This window comes from Symphodus melops, assembly GCF_947650265.1.
Source record: "Symphodus melops genome assembly, chromosome: 1".
NCBI lineage: Eukaryota > Metazoa > Chordata > Actinopteri > Labriformes > Labridae > Symphodus > Symphodus melops.
The window spans coordinates 12,884,249-12,906,039 of NC_136691.1; the positions used below are offsets into that span (position 1 = coordinate 12,884,249).

At 37.7% G+C, this 21,791-nt stretch overlaps 2 protein-coding genes across 5 annotated transcripts in view; both read left to right on the forward strand.

Moving 5' to 3' along the window:
* The first annotated feature begins 9,663 nt into the window (after nucleotides 1-9,663).
* LOC306823456 (uncharacterized protein) lies at nucleotides 9,664-18,304 on the forward strand. 4 transcript variants are annotated; one of them, XM_079342999.1, is made up of 18 exons: nucleotides 9,664-9,887; nucleotides 9,988-10,037; nucleotides 10,236-10,304; nucleotides 10,654-10,698; nucleotides 10,951-11,130; nucleotides 11,389-11,664; nucleotides 11,901-11,945; nucleotides 12,323-12,391; nucleotides 12,535-12,603; nucleotides 12,953-12,997; nucleotides 13,250-13,429; nucleotides 13,688-13,963; nucleotides 15,344-15,388; nucleotides 15,602-15,781; nucleotides 16,040-16,315; nucleotides 16,555-16,599; nucleotides 16,844-17,023; nucleotides 17,282-18,304. In XM_079342999.1, the coding sequence occupies exons 2-18, from the start codon at nucleotides 9,998-10,000 to the stop codon at nucleotides 17,638-17,640; spliced, it is 2,379 nt and encodes a 792-aa protein (XP_079199125.1). In that variant the 5' UTR covers nucleotides 9,664-9,887; nucleotides 9,988-9,997; the 3' UTR covers nucleotides 17,641-18,304. The 4 variants fall into 4 exon arrangements, with proteins under 4 accessions (XP_079199125.1, XP_079199126.1, XP_079199127.1 ...); XM_079343000.1 differs by having other exon boundaries at nucleotides 15,347-15,388; XM_079343001.1 differs by having other exon boundaries at nucleotides 11,904-11,945.
* A 249-nt stretch (nucleotides 18,305-18,553) lies between these two features.
* Nucleotides 18,554-21,791, forward strand: part of akap7 (A-kinase anchoring protein 7) — a 43,531-nt gene continuing 40,293 nt past the window's right edge. The window contains exons 1-5 of the mRNA XM_079357495.1: nucleotides 18,554-18,651; nucleotides 19,141-19,197; nucleotides 19,301-19,541; nucleotides 20,318-20,476; nucleotides 20,819-20,973. Coding sequence (XP_079213621.1) covers nucleotides 19,337-19,541; nucleotides 20,318-20,476; nucleotides 20,819-20,973 — 519 coding nt within the window. The 5' untranslated portion in view covers nucleotides 18,554-18,651; nucleotides 19,141-19,197; nucleotides 19,301-19,336. The remainder of the gene's footprint in view (nucleotides 18,652-19,140; nucleotides 19,198-19,300; nucleotides 19,542-20,317; nucleotides 20,477-20,818; nucleotides 20,974-21,791) is intronic.

Here is a 21,791-nt window from a genome sequence, read left to right on the forward strand (position 1 = left end):
TTTCACAAAAAGTAGCCTTGCGCTATTCCTTTAAGTAGCAGAAGCTAGTATAGAAGTGATAAAGTTGTTCACGAATGAATATTACTTTCCTAACAGGGACAGAATAAATAAATGATATGTCAAATTGGACGAAGACACAAGAGTGAAAGATGGATAGAAAAAAAAGACACTTTTTTTTATTGTTGTTGCAACTTTAGTTGTAATGCAATATTTCCATTCAGTTGAAGCCTAAAAAGATGTCTTTATTAACAGCACAAACAAACAAGGTTAATCACTGTGTTCAAGGTTAGTCATGTTAATGGTATTCAATTATTTTTACAAGATAATGTGACAGGGCAAAGTTAATCCTTTAATATTTCACTAAAAGTCTTCTGACACACAAAAACACAGACACACCTACCTTTTAATTTCCAGCAGTTTAATCCATGAATAATGGATCTTAGTTTTCTCCAGCCTGAGGGAAACACTTTTAAACATAATTTGTTGCTTTAATTTATTTACACAACCTGGAAAACCTTGGCCCTCTGGTTAGGTGCATTACGGAATTCAACCACACCAGGAGGGGATTACACACACACACACACACACACACACACACACACCTACACACACACACACACACACACACACACACACACTAACAGCTACACTCATATGCACCAGGTATGACAAATATTCCTGCATATCTTTTGTAAAGTTCAATCAAACGTCATGTCTATTTCACACATTTACAATTATAATCTTAATGTTAAATCGTTGATTATGCTGCTGTGTTAACAGGTGTCATGAGTCTGCTTGCAGCTCATCAAGCAGCCTTTCTGAAAAGTTTTTTAAGGGTTGAATATAGTCTTGATGGATTAAAAATGAAGTCATAATACTGATTCAACAGAGAATTCAGACTGATTCCCTCTCACTGCAACATTCAAGTGAAGAAGTTTATTTTGGTTGAGTTTCAGAGCGATGCATTCAAGCACAAACAAACAAACACCCTTGTCTGATGGCAGTTCATGTCAAAAGTACCAACAGATTTGTGCCAATCAAAAATGTAGGGTTTTTTTTCTTGCTGCAGCACCTGTGTAGATTTATTCATTTATTTTATGTAATTTATTTATATACTTTATTTATGTATATACTTTATATTTTATGTATTTTATTAATACTGTAAAAGTTTGTCCTTTGTTATTGTAGAGACTTCTCACACACACAGGCCTGAATCACACACATAAACAAGCAGAATCTGTGGACATGCAATAATGGAGAGATGTCAGAATGCGGTGGCAGCCCCCACTGGAATTGCCCCCTGAACTGGTGTTGTTCCAGTGCCTTGCCCAAGGGCACCTTGACAGTGCCTGAGAAGTGGTCTAGCACCTCTCCAGCAACCAACCAGCTACCAACTTCCATATATTTTTTGGTCTGCATCGGGACTTGAATCAGTGTCCCTACAGTTCCCAACCCGAGTCCCTACGGACTGCGCTACTTCCGCCTGTCTGATATAAATAGCAGCATATCAGAAAAATACATGTTGCATGATTTGACATGTAAGTTGTTTCTTTAAGTAAACACAATATTTCAGTAGATAGTTGTATCAGGAACAGCTGCTCACACAACTATTATTTATCATCTTGTGGTATGACAGCAACATTTTCAGGATTTAATAATGACCATATGAAAAGAAGAAGATAAAAAATAGAAGACAAGCTGACAGAAAACCAGTTAGTAATGAAATGTGGATGAGGGCATTTTATTTGTCAGAAGAACAAGTTACAAAACAGATGGAGTCTGTACACATTCCTCCTCGACTTCCTCTGGGTTGTCAGGTTTAGCTCCTAATCCCTTCACTGTTGACAAGATCAGAAATCTGCTGATGAGGGTTCATTTGGATGCCAGATTGAAAATGTCCAAACAACATACAGTGTAACATGTGGCAGAGTTTTACTATTTTGGTAGGCATTTCAGATTCAGCTTAAGTATCTTTTTTTTAAAAAAGGATGCTTTGATCAATGTTTCTTTGTATCAAATAGTGGACATTAGATTCAAAATTAGAAAGTGAGGGCTTGTCTTATGTTTTGGTATTTATTTCTTTATATTCCCTGCATATACAGGTACAATAAATGGCAATTTAACACATATGAGACATATCATAATTTTCTGTAGTTGTGTTTTCTGTTTGAGACCACAGCATTTATTAGTATCAGTTTTATCAGTAGTGAAATCATTATTCCAAAACAGATTTCAGTATCAGCAGTGATCACAAACCTTTGATCACTCTCAACCCATGAGTTTCATGATGCCAAAAGCACAGACTGTGTTTACAGAGCTCTGGTTAGTTGCCCATGATCCTGCTGAGTTATAATCACAATAAGCTGTTTATGGTACTTGTATCTTCTGATCCCCTTTATTAATCATTTGTGTGCATGATTAAGCTTCTTATTAACAAAAATAAACCTTTAGATATGATTATAGGTCTTCAGATAATCTTATTTGATTATGAATGTGAATGCACCCCACCATCTTTGTGCTGTTGTTTTTCTGTAAAAAGAAACATCACCAATATGTCTATGTTGTTTCGAAAGGCAAGGAGATTAAATAAAAATGTTTTCAAAAGGCACCATCTCAATACCTTTGCTTTGGTTGTTGATCACTAAGTGAAAGTTTTGCACATTCGTTCTTGGTAAGGCTGATCATAATGTGACAACATGTTTAACAGTGAGAATAGCTAGTAAGCTATTTTCTACAGCTTTGTATCTTTAGGCTAAGCTAAGCTAACCAGTCGTTTGCTCTAGCTTACCTTCTATAAAGGAATTTAAGAATGGTCTGCGAAAGCCAACATTTTATAGGTAAAGGTGGTGTATGAGTAATGTATACCTAAATTCCCATTTATATACTAGACTCACATGCATTTATCAAAGCACAGAAAAATACATACAGCATATATGCAACATCTTTTTAATAGTACAGCAAATAATACTTTATCAACACTTTGGTGATTCATTATCATAGTGGTTGAGTGTTTTTTTTAAATCAAAACAGTGAAGCACAGCTTTTTATTCTCTATTTTTCAGAGATGGAATAATAAGACAGATATTGTCAGCTAAGAAGGAATATATTAACAAACAAATTCAATTAATCTCTGCATGCAACCTGTTGTTGCACACTGTTTGTCGCTGGAATGAGGAGGACGTTAAATCTGCTGGTGAGGTTTGTCGATCTGACACTGCTATTCTGTCACTGCAACACTAAAAGGTAATCTGTTTCTCTATGCTGCTGTCATGATCAAAGGAACCACACTCCCATGACTATCACTCACAACAACGCACATACTGTAGGCACACACATGCACGCACACAGTGAGGCACGTGGAAAACACCCCAACACAGATATTGAGACATGCAAAGAAGCTGCACTCACATGGGTTTACAGCACGAGCACAAACACTGCGACTTACTGTATATTCACACACAAAGCAAGTCTCGGTCCCGCTTGATGTTGTTTGTTTTCTTTAAGAAGCTTGCCTCCTGCTGTGAAGATAGCAGTTCGCCACAAACACACACACACACACACACAAGCACACACATACACATTCATACACATAGACACACCAATACTATAAGAAGCTGTACAGCAATATCGAACAAGAGAGTAAATGATGAGTCGAAGCTCCAATCACATTTCAGAATGCAGACAAAGAAACATTATTTGATTACCTAACATTTTAGATGCCTGTTTAACCGTCTCACATTTTTTTACAAGCTTTTGCTTTTAATTAACTTCCAGGAACACATGAAGATCTTGTTTATGCTGGGGCTGAAATGTTGCTAGATTTTTGAAGGCAGAAGGATTTTACTCACCAGAGAGGCGTTTGTATGATCAGAAAGCAGTAACTTAGCCTGATTGGTAACACAAACAAATTCAGAGGGTGGTTGTTTTTTGTGTAGTCTGATCAGTAGAAGTACTGTAACAAAATGTATGGTCGATGTGCTGCTGCAAGTTTGCTCCACCATCCACTGTATCAGACCCCAACCCCCTCCCTCGCAAGGGACTCTGCCAAACCCTCCTTTCATCCTTTAGTCATCTTGCCTGGGTTACTGCAACATCCCTCCTGGCTCGACTCCCAAAGCACTCTTTATTCCTTACATCCAACACACAAACACACACACACGCTCAAGTCCTTACACCAGCTCCACAAGGCTGTTTGTATCGAATACAAAACTCCACTGCTCAAACCTCCAGGCAACAGTCTCGTTGCAGACGTCAGCCTGTGATCTGCATTCTGTCGTCAGCTGCCACTTAGCTTTACTCTCCCTGCGGCAAGCTGGTTATCGCTCTCGCTCCCTTTCCTCCCCCACTCCCTCCCCTCCTCTGTAAAGGTGGAATAACTTCACTCCAGTCAGATCAGCAAAGTCACTCCCTATTTCCAATCAAAAGCCAAAAACCTGCCTCTTTAATATATATTGCACACCACCTTTGGATTTACATCTCTTCCCTCAGCCACCTCCCCCCCCCCCTGTGTTTTACACACACTATATTTTGTACTGGTCAGTCTTCAATCATTCAACTTACCATTTATCTCTTGTTCTTCTTACAAAGCTCCCTCGGCATTCTTCCCTGGTGACTTTAATCAAGAGCAAGTGAGGGTTTTATTGTGAGAGAATGCATGCTGCATGGTGAGTGAGCACCAAAGTGAATAGGAAATAGCAGTAGATATCGAATTTTACTATTTAATACCAACACAGAGGAGAGAATATTTAAAAAAAAACAAAAAAAAAAAAAACAGTTTAACAGACTACAGTTTCATGCTTCCTTTCCCACTATCAAGGTTCAGATAAAGTTAATAAAGAAGACAGATGGACAAGATACTGTCAGCGCACTTTATTTGAACGGTTGGCCTAAATTCATTTGATCTTACAAACGTAGAATTTTGTCTTATAAGCACTCATGTAGGGAGCCAGGGGTTCCTTATTATATCCTTCAGTAGCTTCATCACATATAAGTCACATAGCTTAGTGTAATATGCTTTTAGCTAAACCCCTCCCATCAGTTGTCTCAAATAGTTTGGTTAACAGGCAGTCTAGTTTTTGAATTTTACAGAACGAAAGATTCTCACTCTGCAGGGATAAACATTAATGAAAAAGTATTGCTGTGTGTGCATTTCAACGACAAGGAAAAAACGCCTTTCTTTTTTGTGCTGATGCGTATTTCAACTCCCCTTCAGAACCAACTATGAGAAAACATGGGTGGGAGGGGGTGTCGTTTTGTGGGTGCTGTTTAATCAAAAAAAGTGTCATATTAATTCAGACAAATTCAAGCAATCTAGTTTTCTAATAAAGCTGTCATATTTGCATCCGGTGACTTACACTCACCACCATTTTAGATTAATTCCCGTCACAACCTTTTGATTTATGAATGCATAATAACTGAGGGCGGTGTCTGAGACTGAGAGTGAGTGTGCATGTGCAAGTTTGAAACTGTGCCTGCAAAGCCTTGACTTTTAATCTAACATGTTGCTTTTACCAAGATGACAGAAAATCACATTTTGCAATAACGAGCGTGTTAAAAAGGGTGGGATCAGACTCCGGGTGTGAAGGAGCACAAGTTGCATCATTGAGTCTCTGTTCTTATCTTTCCTGATCTCATTGCCATTCAAATCAAAGGACCAACCACATGAGGAACCCTTCTTCTGCACTTGACTTGGTCTTTCTGTATCTTATCTTTTTAAAAAGGTTAACATCTGCTCTCCCAACTTGTACAAACGAATGAATTGTTACCCATAATAAAAATACATACTTTTGATGAAGTTTTGCAAATGATTTGTGTCACAGTAGAATTCCTTTTTTTTTTTATCTCATTCAGTTAAACACTATTACTCCAGAATAACGGCCATTGTTCAATTACTGGTACCATACAATTCTCGTTTTTTTTTATACCTTGTTTCTTTGTACTGTTTTGCAAATCGGTTTAAGGAAATATCAGGTAAACCATTTTTGTCATCCCAGTTATGTTGCAGAAAGACTTGAGGCGTTGCCTGAGAGGACTGTCTCAGAAAAACACCCACACCTGTTACATTATTTGCTTAGATGCTACTGTATTCACTTCACTGCTGTTGAGTAAAGAAACTCAAGTGCAAACAAGCAGATTCACAATAATGTTGTTATCATGATTCAATCCAAACTAAACAAGAGCCTGATTTATCTGAAAATACTGTCCAATACTTTAAGCTCATACCCAAACATTTCTGCCAGTGTCAGATTGCTTTGTTTTCACCTTGGATGGATGTAGCAGGTGGAGGATAAACAGTTGGCTGTTTGCAGAGCTCAGTTTTGAGTGTAGGGAGTTTGCACATTTGATATTTCGCCCCCACAGGAAATTTGTATGATAATGATTTCTTTACAGCATCATACCATCATGTTTGCTTAAATACAAAAGGGTTCATTGAAGATTAAAAAAATCTATAAAACTATAAAAATCTATCAATGAATTACAGACTGTACTAAGAAGTCAGCTGCCATACTGTTAAAGAAATAAGGACTTGTGATAACATTACATATGTGCTTGACTCTGAATGCTAGCCTCTTGGATGTTTTTAAAATGTATTCCAAGATGCCATTAAATCCATCATTTTCTTCAAGGACACTCTGCCTTATCTGACCTTCAAGTACCATTTAATTTGTAAGTGGTTTGAGATTCTTTGGTTATAGTTTTTATCTGTTCCAGAGGCCTGGTTAAACAGCTAGTATGGGCATACGAACAGTCAAGAATTCATACATGACACTTTTAAATAAATTAAAAAGAGCCAATTGTAACGCATACATTGCAACTTTCTTAAACATGTGGTATTCTTGAGGTGTTCTAGTCTGCTGTTGAACTATTCACAGCATCCGATCTCCACTTTCTCCGTCACGTTTTTATGGACTTTACTGATTCTGGACTCCACCATTATCATTGTTTTGAATCTTAAAGCTGCATTTAGGGGGTAGATCATATGTTTTCCATTTCTTGCCTGTAACACTGTGTTTGCATTAAAAGAGCTGAGTGGTTCAGGTCTTACTTGGCTGATTTAAATTCCTCCACGCCTTTGTGATTCCATACATCCTCCACTGCACCCCTTTGTGGACTCAGGGCTCTATTATTTATCTCAACATGATTTTTTTTTTTTTTTTGCTACGTTCCATTTACTTTGGAACTGGGAACTGGAAGCTGGGAATGACGAGTTGAGTTGAGCATGCTCCAGTTGCAAGTTGGAAAAGAAACATGGACAATGAACATCCAGGAGTACCTTTGTTTTGTTAGATAAAACCAGACATTAGCAAAACACCATGTGATAGTTTGTGAACAAAAATAAAATAACAGCACGTCCACAGAAAGAACTTGCACGATACTGTCGGTGTGATTAATGTAATTACTAAAAAAAGAGGGGCAAGCGGCGAATAAACACTGTAGTTACAGTACGGTTGACGAACGTAGCAGCCATGTTGGATTCTGACTCAGGCAACTAGATTTTCTCAGACTTTCCGACTATTAAATAGGACTTCAGGGCGTGTTCCAGTTGATATTTCCGACTGGGAAATCAGAATTTCCTATTAACTGTCTGTCTTGTATGAAAGCTTTTTAATGGATTTGAGAAGAGTCTCAACTGAAATAATAAGGTGCTGGTATGATATTCAATGATCTCTTACAGTGTTGAGTGAGTAAAATACTGTATTTTGCTTTGTGTTTTCTGATGTTTTTATCATGAAACACAGGTTCTACAAATGAATCTTTCCTCAGGATCAAACATCGGATATGTCCTTGATAGTTTAAAAAAAGACCAGGATGTAGGACTGAGACATCTGTTTGATATTGGCCCCATCCTTAAATCTACCGATGCACCACAAAGTAGGTCTAAGAGTTAGGATGGAGGCCCATAGTCTCTGAAGCTTCTTTATTATAAGATTCTTGTATTTTGCTGTATTGTACAGATGAACTTTTGAAGCCTGGTTAACGATCTCCTGGTCAAAGTTTGACACTGCTTCTAAAAACATTTTTATGTATTCAGTCATTAATGCTGGAAAGACACAAAAAATCTAACTCTTTAGAATGCAAATAAAGCTAGAATTTCTCTGTTGACATCAATCATGTCAGTTTACGATTCAAAGATGTCACTAAAGAGGCCTCAAAGGACTGAATCTATCTCAGTGGCTTATCTTAAACTGCATTTGTTTTTTACCCTTTCCAGCAGCTTTTGCATGTCATTACACAAAGAGCTCATGTTGCACACTCAGATCTGAACCAAAATGTTTTATATTCCACCATCATCACATATGAAGAAGATGACACAGAACCACCAGCAGCTGTCTCGCCCCCTGCAGACAGCCACACAGAGAGGAGAGGAGAAAACTCCACCTGCTGACAGAGTCTGAAGACAAGGAGGAAGGGACTCTGCGCAAACTGGTGACTGACAACAGACATAACAGACCAACTCCCTCACATTTGGTTTCAAGGTTTCTCTGTACATTAACTTAAATGATAAAGCTTTTCTTGAACTTGTTTTGTAAATACAGATCGTAAAACTTTTGTAAATGTAATGTTAGTGTTGCCTTAGGCTGTAAAAAGGCTTTATTTTATTGTCTTTTTGTTCAAATTATACCAATGCCTGAGTGGTTGGAGTTCTGTGAGCTTACGTAACAATACCAAAATTATCTTCTCCGTCCTATTTTAAAATGCCTGTTAAGTATAAACTTACTTTAATACTAAGTTTTTAAGGAAAAAAATGTGACTGTAGTGTTTATTTCAATTCTTTCTCTGACATCACAAATATAAAAGTTGAACATTTTTCTGTATAAGAGTAACTTTACATCTTTGTGTGTGTGTGTGTGTTGTCGATACATCGCTGCATTTATTCAAATCCTACATCGTGTTATTATCACCTTGAAACACGCAATCCAAATATATATGTCCCCCATAGATTACAAAGAATGAACAATCATATTTTAACATATGATATGGTGTGTTAATGTGACTGTCGCCCTTATGATACTATTTTAGTTATTTAAGCAGGCACAGATTTCCAGAAGCGCTGGACAGTACTGCTCCCTGCTGGCTTATCTCTGTAACTACTGAATGGACTTTGTTTTTATTATGCACAGATGGAAACATACAGTGACAAAGCACAGTTCCAATTAGCAGCGGCTTTGAGGTCAAATGGACTATGCTGAACTAACATTATGGAAATGTTTGTTGGTTATTGCAGAGAATGGTAAAGAAATCATGAAAAGTGACATCATGGAAAACTTTGCCCCATTTAGACCTACACAATTAAATTAGTTGATGAGAAAAGAGGGCTATAGAGAGTATGTATGTTGCTTCATCCTAAGAAGTATGGCCGAATCTATAGAGATTCAAATCTATTTGTATTTTTTCAAAACACCACTACCCCTTAGGCTATTTATATCCAATTTGAAATAATGAAACATATTTCGTTTTTTTCTGCTCTTCTCTATATCATTATTATCATTATTTATTTATTTTTTCCTTAAAATGTTACTCAAATAATAAAGAAAAAGATCCAAACCATTATAGCTGTAAGGTATGGTTTAAAAGCCTGGTGGGCGTGGTGTGCTGGGCGGGACTACTGCAAATGTGTCAATCATTCCTTTTTCTACCAATCATGTTGTGAGGAATCAATGACGTCACGACCAGTGGACGATTTAAAGCGTTAAACTTTCACTTTCAGTTTACTGCTAAAGGTAAATTTCATGCTGATTGTGCAAGAGGAGAAAACGTCGTATGTTATTTTTGTTTGGTTAAATACTGACGGTTAACTTGATTCAAGTCGTCAACTGAAACGTGGCAATCAGTTATTTCATTTAGGCTACTCGTCGATATTTTGATCTTTGGGCCACAGTGTAAAGGTTCGTGTTCACTCTGAATATCTCTTTCGTTTTCATGAAATACGTCTTAATTTTTATGTGGTTAGTGTGACATATTTCTGTGTCTTGTTTTCTGCCACAGGTGAACGATCATGATGAGCATCGACAGTGAAACATCCCCGGTGCTGGAAAGTGAGTTACTGTTTTTATACCAGAAACAGAAACATGACATCATCAGACAGGAATGACGGGAAGTGCGGCTCTTTTCGCTCAGCTCCCGCAGAAGAGTCGGATCTGTAGACCCCTAAACAGCGCTTATCTTTACCTTCCGTGTATTTTATCTGTTGAAGTGATTTACATGTATTGTATTTCTACTGTTTTGTGAAACAGAACGATCGTATGCTGATCCTCCAGGGTCGTCGGCTCCTAGGTCGACTGGTGGCCAGTCAGAGAGACCGCGTAAATATAACTTACTTTTTTTTGACACCATCTTCATTATATACGCTTAAGTACGTTATCTGTTTTACATGGTTTCAATTTGTGGAATTACTCTTTAAATCAGTTGTAGCTTGAAATAAAAGTCTGTGTTTTTTACCTGAAATGTTTCAAAAATATTAGTAGCTTTACATGTTTGGCTGCCTCATGGCCAGACCTTTGAGCAAACACATTTGAAGGATCTTCAACCTTCTGTGTATTTTATTGTTTGAAGTGATTCACATGTGAAACCTTCAGTTGGCTTTAAATCTGACTCTGACTGGTAAATATAAAGAATGTCATGAATGATGCATGTTGCCTCTTTCATTAACAGAAGACGTCACTATGAAAGATCAAGAGGAGGCTCAGGATTGTACAGGTATGATAATGACACACTCAGCTTATAGACTATAGAGATAAATTTAAAAAGTCTCATGAGATATTCTCTGTTTACACGACTTCACTGTTTATATAAAGATAATTTTGAAAGCTTTTCTTTTTCTCTATATCTTCATTTTTAAATAAATACAATTTTTTTTGAAGTATCATGCTACACTACATTACATTTAGAAAGTGATTGTCCAGTAGACATTTAAGTCTGTATGATTCAAACTGTTGTTTTCATTTATAGGGAGGTGCAAGGTGGTCGTCAGTGGCAAAACCTTTGGTGCTCATCAAGAGTTCTTGGACAAATTGAAGCCTCAGGTTGAGCTCACTGAAAGCAGTGACAATCAGAAGATCACTATTCTGTTCTGCGTTATCAGTTCCCGCGTGGGGTCTGATGTGGAGGCAGCCATGGCTGAAGTGAAAGGTAAGGAAAGAGCTTCCACTGGTTCACTTTTGATTCACGTTATCTGTTTATCTTCGATTTGAGACATTTAATGTGACTTTCTTTTTAAAGTGCTGTCACTGACAGACTAATGAATGTGTATGGGGAAGTCTTCATTTACTGTTCAAATAACGTGATAATCATGTGTTGTCTGCCTCTTAGAATTGCACTCGTAACTATTTCTCACAATTTGTTATCCTCACTGTCTCATGCTGGGCTCCTCTCTTTTGTTTTCCACAGATGACAAACCAGTGATTCTGGTGTTGATGCATCACTTACGTGAGCCAACGGCCATGACCTCTGTGAGAACTTGGGCTCAGGATAATAAATATGATAACATCGTGTTTCATGACAATGTTTTCTACCATGAGACAGTGAAGGGATTAGTGAAGTGTAAGGAAAATGATGAAGCTGTCTCTAGGATTCAAAACAAGTTAGTGGAGTTCGTCCCCAGAAGAAAGGGACATGCCAAGGGACAAAGGAACCAGGCTGTGCGTGCTGAAAGTAAACAGGATGGTAGGTTAGAATAAAAGTCTCTTTTTTTTTGCACCTGAAAGGTCTAAAAATATCTTTACATGTTTGGCTGCCACATGGCCAGACCTTTGAGCAAACACATTTGAAGGATTTTTTCATCCATGTATTTTATCGGCTGAAGTGATTCACGTGAAACCTTCAGTTGGCTTTAAATCCGACTCTGACTGGTAAATATAAAGAATGTCATGTTTGATACATGTTGCCTTTTTCATTAACAGAAGACGTTACTATGAAAGATCAAGAGGAGGCTCAGGATTGTACAGGTATGATAATGACACACTCAACTTATAGACTATAGAGATAAAACGTCTCATGAGATATTCTCACTGTTTACATGACTTCACTGTTTATATAAAGATCATTTTGAAAGCTTTTCTTTTTCTCTATATCTTCATTTCTAAATATACAAGATTGTTTTCAGAACAACCAAAAGACACAGACGTTAAGTTAAAAACCCCATTTAATAATGTTTTTACATTATCAGGTGTTATCATTGTGTTTTTTCTCCGCAGCCTTTCACTTCATGAGTGTTTCTAAGCGCCCATATTAATTATGTCATAACACACAACATACAGTCATTAAGTTGGTTTGAATATTATTTGGAGTCAACCGTTGCATTATGATGAATCACGTGTGTCAGGTGCTACAGCTGGAGCAAGCCATGTCTTCTCCCAAGGCCACAGTGATGGTCGTCGGCAAGGAGCACAAAGTGAGTCTAGGTCTATTCCAGTTCTCACAACATGAAGCAGTTCTTGAATTGAGATTTGATCATAACTCATTTGGAGTTGAATTTGACATGATACTCAAACTAAGTTGAGTGAGTAAATGTATTTATACTGTTTTGTGAAACAGAACGATCGTATGCTGATCCTCCAGGGTCGTCGGCTCCTAGGTCGACTGGTGGCCAGTCAGAGAGACCGCGTAAATATAACTTACTTTTTTTTGACACCATCTTCATTATATACGCTTAAGTACGTTATCTGTTTTACATGGTTTCAATTTGTGGAATTACTCTTTAAATCAGTTGTAGCTTGAAATAAAAGTCTGTGTTTTTTACCTGAAATGTTTCAAAAATATTAGTAGCTTTACATGTTTGGCTGCCTCATGGCCAGACCTTTGAGCAAACACATTTGAAGGATCTTCAACCTTCCGTGTATTTTATTGGTTGAAGTGATTCACATGTGAAACCTTCAGTTGGCTTTAAATCTGACTCTGACTGGTAAATATAAAGAATGTCATGAATGATACATGTTGCCTCTTTCATTAACAGAAGACGTCACTATGAAAGATCAAGAGGAGGCTCAGGATTGTACAGGTATGATAATGACACACTCAGCTTATAGACTATAGAGATAAATTTAAAAAGTCTCATGAGATATTCTCTGTTTACACGACTTCACTGTTTATATAAAGATAATTTTGAAAGCTTTTCTTTTTCTCTATATCTTCATTTTTAAATAAATACAATTTTTTTTGAAGTATCATGCTACACTACATTACATTTAGAAAGTGATTGTCCAGTAGACATTTAAGTCTGTATGATTCAAACTGTTGTTTTCATTTATAGGGAGGTGCAAGGTGGTCGTCAGTGGCAAAACCTTTGGTGCTCATCAAGAGTTCTTGGACAAATTGAAGCCTCAGGTTGAGCTCACTGAAAGCAGTGACAATCAGAAGATCACTATTCTGTTCTGCGTTATCAGTTCCCGCGTGGGGTCTGATGTGGAGGCAGCCATGGCTGAAGTGAAAGGTAAGGAAAGAGCTTCCACTGGTTCACTTTTGATTCATGTTATCTGTTTATCTTCGATTTGAGACATTTAATGTGACTTTCTTTTTAAAGTGCTGTCACTGACAGACTAATGAATGTGTATGGGGAAGTCTTCATTTACTGTTCAAATAACATGATAATCATGTGTTGTCTGCCTCTTAGAATTGCACTCGTAACTATTTCTCACAATTTGTAATCCTCACTGTCTCATGCTGGGCTCCTCTCTTTTGTTTTCCACAGATGACAAACCAGTGATTCTGGTGTTGATGCATCACTTACGTGAGCCAACAGCCATGACCTCTGTGAGAACTTGGGCTCAGGGTGATAAATATGATAACATCGTGTTTCATGACAATGTTTTCTACCATGAGACAGTGAAGGGATTAGTGAAGTGTAAGGAAAATGATGAAGCTGTCTCTAGGATTCAAAACAAGTTAGTGGAGTTCGTCCCCAGAAGAAAGGGACATGCCAAGGGACAACGGAACCAGGCTGTGCGTGCTGAAAGTAGACAGGATGGTAGGTTAGAATAAAAGTCTCTTTTTTTTTTTGCACCTGAAAGGTTTAAAAATATCTTTACATGTTTGGCTGCCACATGGCCAGACTTTTGAGCAAACACATTTGAAGGATTTTTTTCATCCATGTATTTTATCGGTTGAAGTGATTCACATGTAAAACCTTCAGTTGACTTTTAATAAGTAGATAGATAGATAGATAGATAAGGTGCATCTCAGTTCCCTGATTTGCAATCTCCTCTGTCCTCGCTCCCCGGCCCTAGTGGAAGTGGTTTCTGACCCGCCATTTTAAGGATCGTCCTAAAGCTCTCCTAGTGAACGTAGGAGCAAGGAGGCAGATCAGAGGAGCGATGACCGAGGAGACACGAGAGCTGACTTCACCGAAGTCTTTTCACTGACAGACACGCCCACTTCTCGTACGTCACTCATTGATTGGACGCTGCAGCAGATTTGACTTCACTGAAACTTTTCAACATGAGCAGAGTTTAATACTGGAGACAAGAGGGACATTAAAAGACACAACACGGAGCGTCGGACATTTAAAGAGATGATGAACATCAGTGAGTTTGTAAGGAGTCGGTCTGTGATGAGCTGCGATTAAAAAGAGTCTGACATGAAGATTAACAACAAAATATGAAGCTCTATAACTTCTATAAAATCAAAACATCCTTCATGTTCTGTTCATCATCCCTCAGACTGTTTGAATGTCTGAAGATGATGAGGATGACAGTTTGATGAAGAGGGAGTCCGTTTTATATTCTCACTTATTTATCTTCTGAAAGTTTCATCATTTAGATTCTAATCAATCATTTTTAGTATTCCTGACATAAATATCTGTGTTTATAAAATACAGAGTTCGTTGTTGAAATACAGGCGAGGCTAAGTCAAAACTGTTTAATAATAATAAACAGACAATTCAATATAAAATCGAATTAAAATGAATTAAAACAATGTTGGTTTGAAGCAGACTGCAGGTTGTTCTTCAGGTGTTATCAGGTAAAGAGACTAAACACTAACAGTGTTTTTGATTAGAAATAATAGTGTGTATTTGTGTGGACAAACAGCTGTTAGGCTGACTGACAGCTGAAAGTGATCAGCTGATGTCACATCATGTGACACTGTCGAGGAAAGGACATCTCATGTCTCTTAGAACTGAGTTCCTCCGTCCTCTCTCCTCGGCTTAATTTCTTCCAAGCATCTCTAGTGGGCGGGACTAAGATGCCAGTGGAGGAGAAAACTTGGAGGACACTCGATGCAAATAAAGGAACTGAGATGCACCTATACAGTAGATAGATAGATAGATAGATAGATAGATAGATGGATAGATAGATTCTTTATCGATCTAAGGGAAATGCAAAAATTTGATTGCTTCTTTCATTAACAGAAGACGTCACTATGAAAGATCAAGAGGAGGCCCAGGATTGTACAGGTATGATAATGACACACTCAGCTTATAGACTATAGATAAAAATTCTCATGACATATTTTCTGTTTACACGACTTCATTGTTTATATAAAGATAATTTTGAAAGCTTTTCCTTTTCTCTATATCAACATCATGCTACACTACATTACATTTAGAAAGTGATTGTCCAGTAGACATTTAAGTCTGTATGATTCAAACTGTTGTTTTCATTTATAGGGAGGTACAAGTTGGTCGTCAGTGGCAAAACCTTTGGTGCTCATCAAGAGTTCTTGGACAAATTGAAGCCTCAGGTTGAGCTCACTGAAAGCAGTGACAATCAGAAGATCACTATTCTGTTCTGCGTTATCAGTTCCCGCGTGGGGTCTGATGTGGAGGCAGCCATGGCTGAAGTGAAAGGTAAGGAAAGAGCTTCCACTGGTTCACTTTTGATTCATGTTATCTGTTTATCTTCGACTTGAGACATTTAATGTGACTTTCTTTTTAAAGTGCTGTCACTGACAGACTAATGAATGTGTATGGGGAAGTCTTCATTTACTGTTCAAATAACATGATAATCATGTGTTGTCTGCCTCTTAGAATTGCACTCGTAACTATTTCTCACAATTTGTTATCCTCACTGTCTCATGCTGGGCTCCTCTCTTTTGTTTTCCACAGATGACAAACCAGTGATTCTGGTGTTGATGCATCACTTACGTGAGCCAACAGCCACGACCTCTGTGAGAACTTGGGCTCAGGATAATAAATATGATAACATCGTGTTTCATGACAATGTTTTCTACCATGAGACAGTGAAGGGATTAGTGAAGTGTAAGGAAAATGATGAAGCTGTCTCTAGGATTCAAAACAAGTTAGTGGAGTTCGTCCCCAGAAGAAAGGGACATGCTAAGGGACAAAGGAACCAGGCTGTGCGTGCTGAAAGTAGACAGGATGGTAGGTTAGAATAAAGTCTCTTTTTTTTTTGCACCTGAAAGGTTTAAAAATATCTTTACATGTTTGGCTGCCACATGGCCAGACCTTTGAGCAAACACATTTGAAGGATTTTTTTCATCCATGTATTTTATCGGCTGAAGTGATTCACATGTGAAACCTTCAGTTGGCTTTAAATCTGACTCTGACTGGTAAATATAAAGAATGTCATGTTTGATACATGTTGCCTTTTTCATTAACAGAAGACGTTACTATGAAAGATCAAGAGGAGGCTCAGGATTGTACAGGTATGATAATGACACACTCAGCTTATAGACTACAGAGATAAAAAGTCTCATGAGATATTCTCTGTTTACATGACTTCACTGTTTATATAAAGATAAATTTGAAAGCTTTTCTTTTTCTCTATATCTTCATTTTTAAATGCACATGTTTTTTTGAAGTATCATGCTACACTACATTACATTTAGAAAGTGATTGTCCAGTAGACATTTAAGTCTGTATGATTCAAACTGTTGTTTTCATTTATAGGGAGGTACAAGGTGGTCGTCAGTGGCAAAACCTTTGGTGCTCATCAAGAGTTCTTGGACAAATTGAAGCCTCAGGTTGAGCTCACTGAAAGCAGTGACAATCAGAAGATCACTATTCTGTTCTGCGTTATCAGTTCCCGCGTGGGGTCTGATGTGGAGGCAGCCATGGCTGAAGTGAAAGGTAAGGAAAGAGCTTCCACTGGTTCACTTTTGATTCACGTTATCTGTTTATCTTCGACTTGAGACATTTAATGTGACTTTCTTTTTAAAGTGCTGTCACTGACAGACTAATGAATGTGTATGGGGAAGTCTTCATTTACTGTTCAAATAACGTGATAATCATGTGCTGTCTGCCTCTTAGAATTGCACTCGTAACTATTTCTCACAATTTGTTATCCTCACTGTCTCATGCTGGGCTCCTCTCTTTTGTTTTCCACAGATGACAAACCAGTGATTCTGGTGTTGATGCATCACTTACGTGAGCCAACAGCCACGACCTCTGTGAGAACTTGGGCTCAGGATAATAAATATGATAACATCGTGTTTCATGACCATGTTTTCTACCATGAGACAGTGAAGGGATTAGTGAAGTGTAAGGAAAATGATGAAGCTGTCTCTAGGATTCAAAACAAGTTAGTGGAGTTCTTCCCCAGAAGAAAGGGACATGCCAAGGGACAAAGGAACCAGGCTGTGTGTGCTGAAAGGGGAAAGGGTGGTAGTAAGTCTGGGAAAGATGACAAGGACAAGGGCTCTGGCAAAAACAGTGGTTCCAGTTGGCCCTTTAAATGGTTCAAATAAGTGATAATTAGCATGGATTGATTTAGTCTCAATGCTTTAGGAGAATTTCTTGAGCTAATTTCTAAGATTCAAGTTTGTGCAGAAACAGCTAATTCACAATTTACTGTATTTACTTTTTTTTTATTATTTATGCGACCACTGAACAATTCTTTAAAAACTGATATAAAAGTTATTTTAAATTAGTAAAAAATGTAATTCCAACATGTGGAGTAGGATGATTTTCATACAGTATTTATATGTCAATCAGTTTTGAATGTAATGTACATTATTCTCCAGTTTCTAACAACATGTAAAGTCTATATAATCTTGAGTCAATGGATCATAAATGCCGGACAATAGATCTGGGTTAGATAATAATTAAAGCCAATTAGCGAGCAGTACTTCACTTCTCCTCTTTAAGGTTGTTCCTTTTTTCTTTGTTTTTTTTAGGCTTCTTTGTGTGTTGCATAAGTTTAGACGTTTTTGTATAGCAGATTATAAAGAAAGCCACAAAGCTCAGTAGCTCATGTAATCGTTTTTGCTAACTTATGTTTGCATTAAAACAACAAATTAATGCAAATAAAGTTCTGAAAAGTAAATGATTGCTTTATGTAGAAATTATGTTGCAGAAATGTAATTGTGATTGATTTACTTTCAATAAACTCAGTTTGTGTGAAGTCCTCTAGTCTGTTGTACTTTTTTTAATCACAGCGGGAAGAGAATTATCAGGCCAGAAGTTTGATTTGGTAAACAAAATAAAATAAATCATAGAAGGACAGATGTAGGTATATTTACATTGCACATTTTAAAATACAGATATGAGTACATGTTTTATATGATCCCTTGTTTATTTTTTCCTCTCTACTTCTTTTTAACTTATAATTATTAATTATTGTCAAACGGCATCCCTTCTAAGCCCTCCTGTACAGTAGGTGGCGGTGTGCACCTGTGAACTGGGATTGCAATCTGCCAATACACACCGAGAAGAAGGAGAAGTTGTTTACTAACAGACGGTGCTTCAGTCAGCATTTGGTCGGTATTCAGTAATAGCAGAGCTACATTTTGTTTGATCCTAATTTTTTTAACTTTTCTTTGACTGCAGCCAATGAGGTTCCTGCACCAACAACACAGTGACACCATTTATAATTCGCTTTGTTTGTCTGATTAGCCACACAACGTAGTTAGCAACAGTGAGCTAAAAGTTACCTTGCTGCAGCATGTCTGCTTAATTCATTCAAACAGGTGTTGGCTGCAGGAAGCTTCAGTCTATCCCTGATTGAACTATACCGGAGAAAGTTGCAGGCTAATTGTCTCTCTATTTGTGGCTCGGTTAGCTTTAGGTACCTTTTATAAATGCCCAATCAACCAGCAAGTGTTGTCACCAGTTGAAGGACAGATAATGAGGTTTTGCGTGTCATGCTTGTCAGGTGCGTCCTGTCGACTCCAATCAGATCGACATATGCTACGATAGTATGTGCACAGAGGCGTTTTGCACTCAGTCATATATTCTTTATTAAGCAGAATCCCGTAGCTACCAGTGACTTGAAAAACACATCTGCACACCGATTCCAACTTAAGGTATCACAAGCAGTGGAAATCTCTTGAAGTAATACTGTCTACAAATCAGTTTGGGACAGCATGACGGCTGCAGCTTTTCACATGTCATTCTTCTCTGTTATAGGCACGTCGCTGTGTGCATCAGCTAACAGTGTGTGAGATGCAGGCAGCTCACATCTCGTTCAAAAAGGACACCACTGCACTTTCCTCAGATGATGATGAGGATGAAGAGGGTGGTGGTGGTGCAGGTGTAGCTGGGTTAAAGGATGAAAAGTTGAAGAAGGCAATACTGATTCCAGGTGAGGTGGATGCCAGCATGGAGGTGCTGCAAGATAAGACTGACACTGGAGGCTGTGAATTGTCAAGTGAGTACAATTGGCTGTCACATATAGAGACAGAGAAGGGCGAGAAGTTTTTTAAAATGTTGTCGAATATTTCCAGTAATAATAGGCAGATATTGCCTCCTGCAGCATTCTTTGTATTTAACCTAAAACATATTTAAACTTTCCTAAAAAAAAAAAAAAAAGCAGCCATGTCTCATGTTGGATTGAAATCTTACTGTATGTCTCCCTTACATTCAAAAAATGTTTCTCGATAAATTCCCCTCTTACAGAATTTACTTGCTAAACTTCCTGAAGCACCTTCTGAAGCTGCAGTAACTTTAGATAGATAGATAGATAGATAGATAAATAGATAGATAGATACTTTATTGATCCCGAGGGAAATTCAGGGAGCTTTTCTTTGCCATTTATTTTGAATGATTCATTCAAAATGAACAAGCAAGCATTTAAAAGTGTAAAGAAAAAATAGATTTCTGCTGAAATCCTTTTTTTCATGGAGAGATGTTAATGTACTAATGATGTTGTGCTAAATGATGTGTTCCGTTTTCAAGTTGTTCTCAGTGCAACGCTTATTTACAAAACTGGACCTTAAACAGTTGCTCCCAGTGTTTCAGAATCCGCGTGCCATCACAGATCTTACCATTAAATGTTTTTCCACCCTCTTGAACCATGCCTGTACACACACTGTAACTCCTGTGTACACACTTAACCATGCTTTAACCTGCAGCTTTGCACCCATATTTATATAGAAACAGATGCTGTTATTATCGTGAATTTATCGAACCATATTTTTTTCCCAGCAGCCTCAGCTGGATCAAATGAGAAGACAAAAACCAAGAGAAGGAGGGACAAAAGGAACTGGAAGAAGAAGAAGCTCAAGTCGGCTGACACCACAAACAACTTAATGTCAGAGCTTCCGTTTTCTTTGACCAGCCCCACAACATGGAAGGAGCTTGGATGTGTGTGCATACTTAATATGTATCTACATATCTACATATATATGTATATATATCTCAGTGAATCATTCTGAGGAATTGAAGTTAGGATGCTGTTTTCAATTACTTTACAAGATTAATTGAATCACATCTTATTTCCTGAAAACAAATATGTGTCTGGCGCCGTTTTTATTCAGGTGGTGCCTGAAGAAGTGTGTAGTAATTTATGCCATCACGATTTTGCTAGCCCGTTGCATTAGACAGTTTGCTATTGATTACTTTTACTTATGAACTGTCATTTTAGTGTAAGTTACAGGAGTAAGTCCATTTGTTGTTTTCCCATGTCAAGTATCCTGTTGTCTTCAGTCCCCAATCCAGAGTCCAACGAGAAGAAGCGGAAGAGAAAGAGAGGAGACAGCGGGGGGCGAGTGGACAGTGAAGAGGACGCAGAGAAGAAGAAAAAGAAGAAAGAAAATCAGCGACCAAATTACTTTGTCTCTATCCCAATCACTAACCCACAGGTGCAGTACTCTTCCCTCACTGTATTATGTGTCAACCATCGAACTCTCATTTGATCCACATATCAGTGTATCTATTTCAGCTTTTAAACATAGCTGCAGAATACATTTTTACAACAGTCAAGTTGTTTGCAATTCAACCAGCTCCTCTGCAGACTTTCCTAAAACATCTGTGCTTCAACCTCAATAACATACTTTTTTTACACACAAAGAAATACATATATTAAGCTTTATAACGGACTATTTATTCTACATATCAGCTTTTTTAAAGTAAATTATCACTCTTTACAAGTGTATAACATTGCAGTAAACTGGCACATACTGATGTGGCTCTTTATGAGAAGAAATGTTGAACGCATTGTTGAACCCATTCTTTCCTGACCAGCAGTGATTTTCTTAGTTTTAAAGATATTCTTTAAAACTGCCTCTACTTAATTTTTCAGTACATCAACACTGTTTTGTCCTTAATGGAAAACAATAGTGCTAAAGATCCTGTTTGGAAAACCCTTTGAATTTCCTTTGGATAAGAAGACTGTTATCTGCTTTTCTCAGGCTATTGATGGACTGAGTGTTAGTTGGCTCAAGGTCAGTGTAGCTCAATTGATACTGGGAGAAGATTGGAAAAAAAGGGTTCGGATTTAATTATCTGGCAGGTGATAACACTAAAATCTTAGTCCTTACTAAGCAAGCAGAAAATGATTTACTCCATGGTCATCATCTATTGATGCTTGGAATGCTGGAATAGCTGAAGTTGCTCCATTTTCCTCTTTTTTTTAACCCCCATATCCTCTTCCACTATTTATCAACACCAAGCTTGTTCT

What these genes read in the sequence shown, in the direction of transcription:
- LOC306823456 (XM_079342999.1), top strand. Translation starts at nt 9,998, where the DNA reads ATGATGAGCATCGACAGTGAAACATCCCCGGTGCTGGAAA. An exon ending in AGCCATGGCTGAAGTGAAAG is followed by an intron (nt 13,430 to 13,687) that starts GTAAGGAAAGAG and finishes TGTTTTCCACAG; the next exon opens with ATGACAAACCAGTGATTCTG. An exon ending in GGAGGCCCAGGATTGTACAG is followed by an intron (nt 15,389 to 15,601) that starts GTATGATAATGA and finishes TTTCATTTATAG; the next exon opens with GGAGGTACAAGTTGGTCGTC.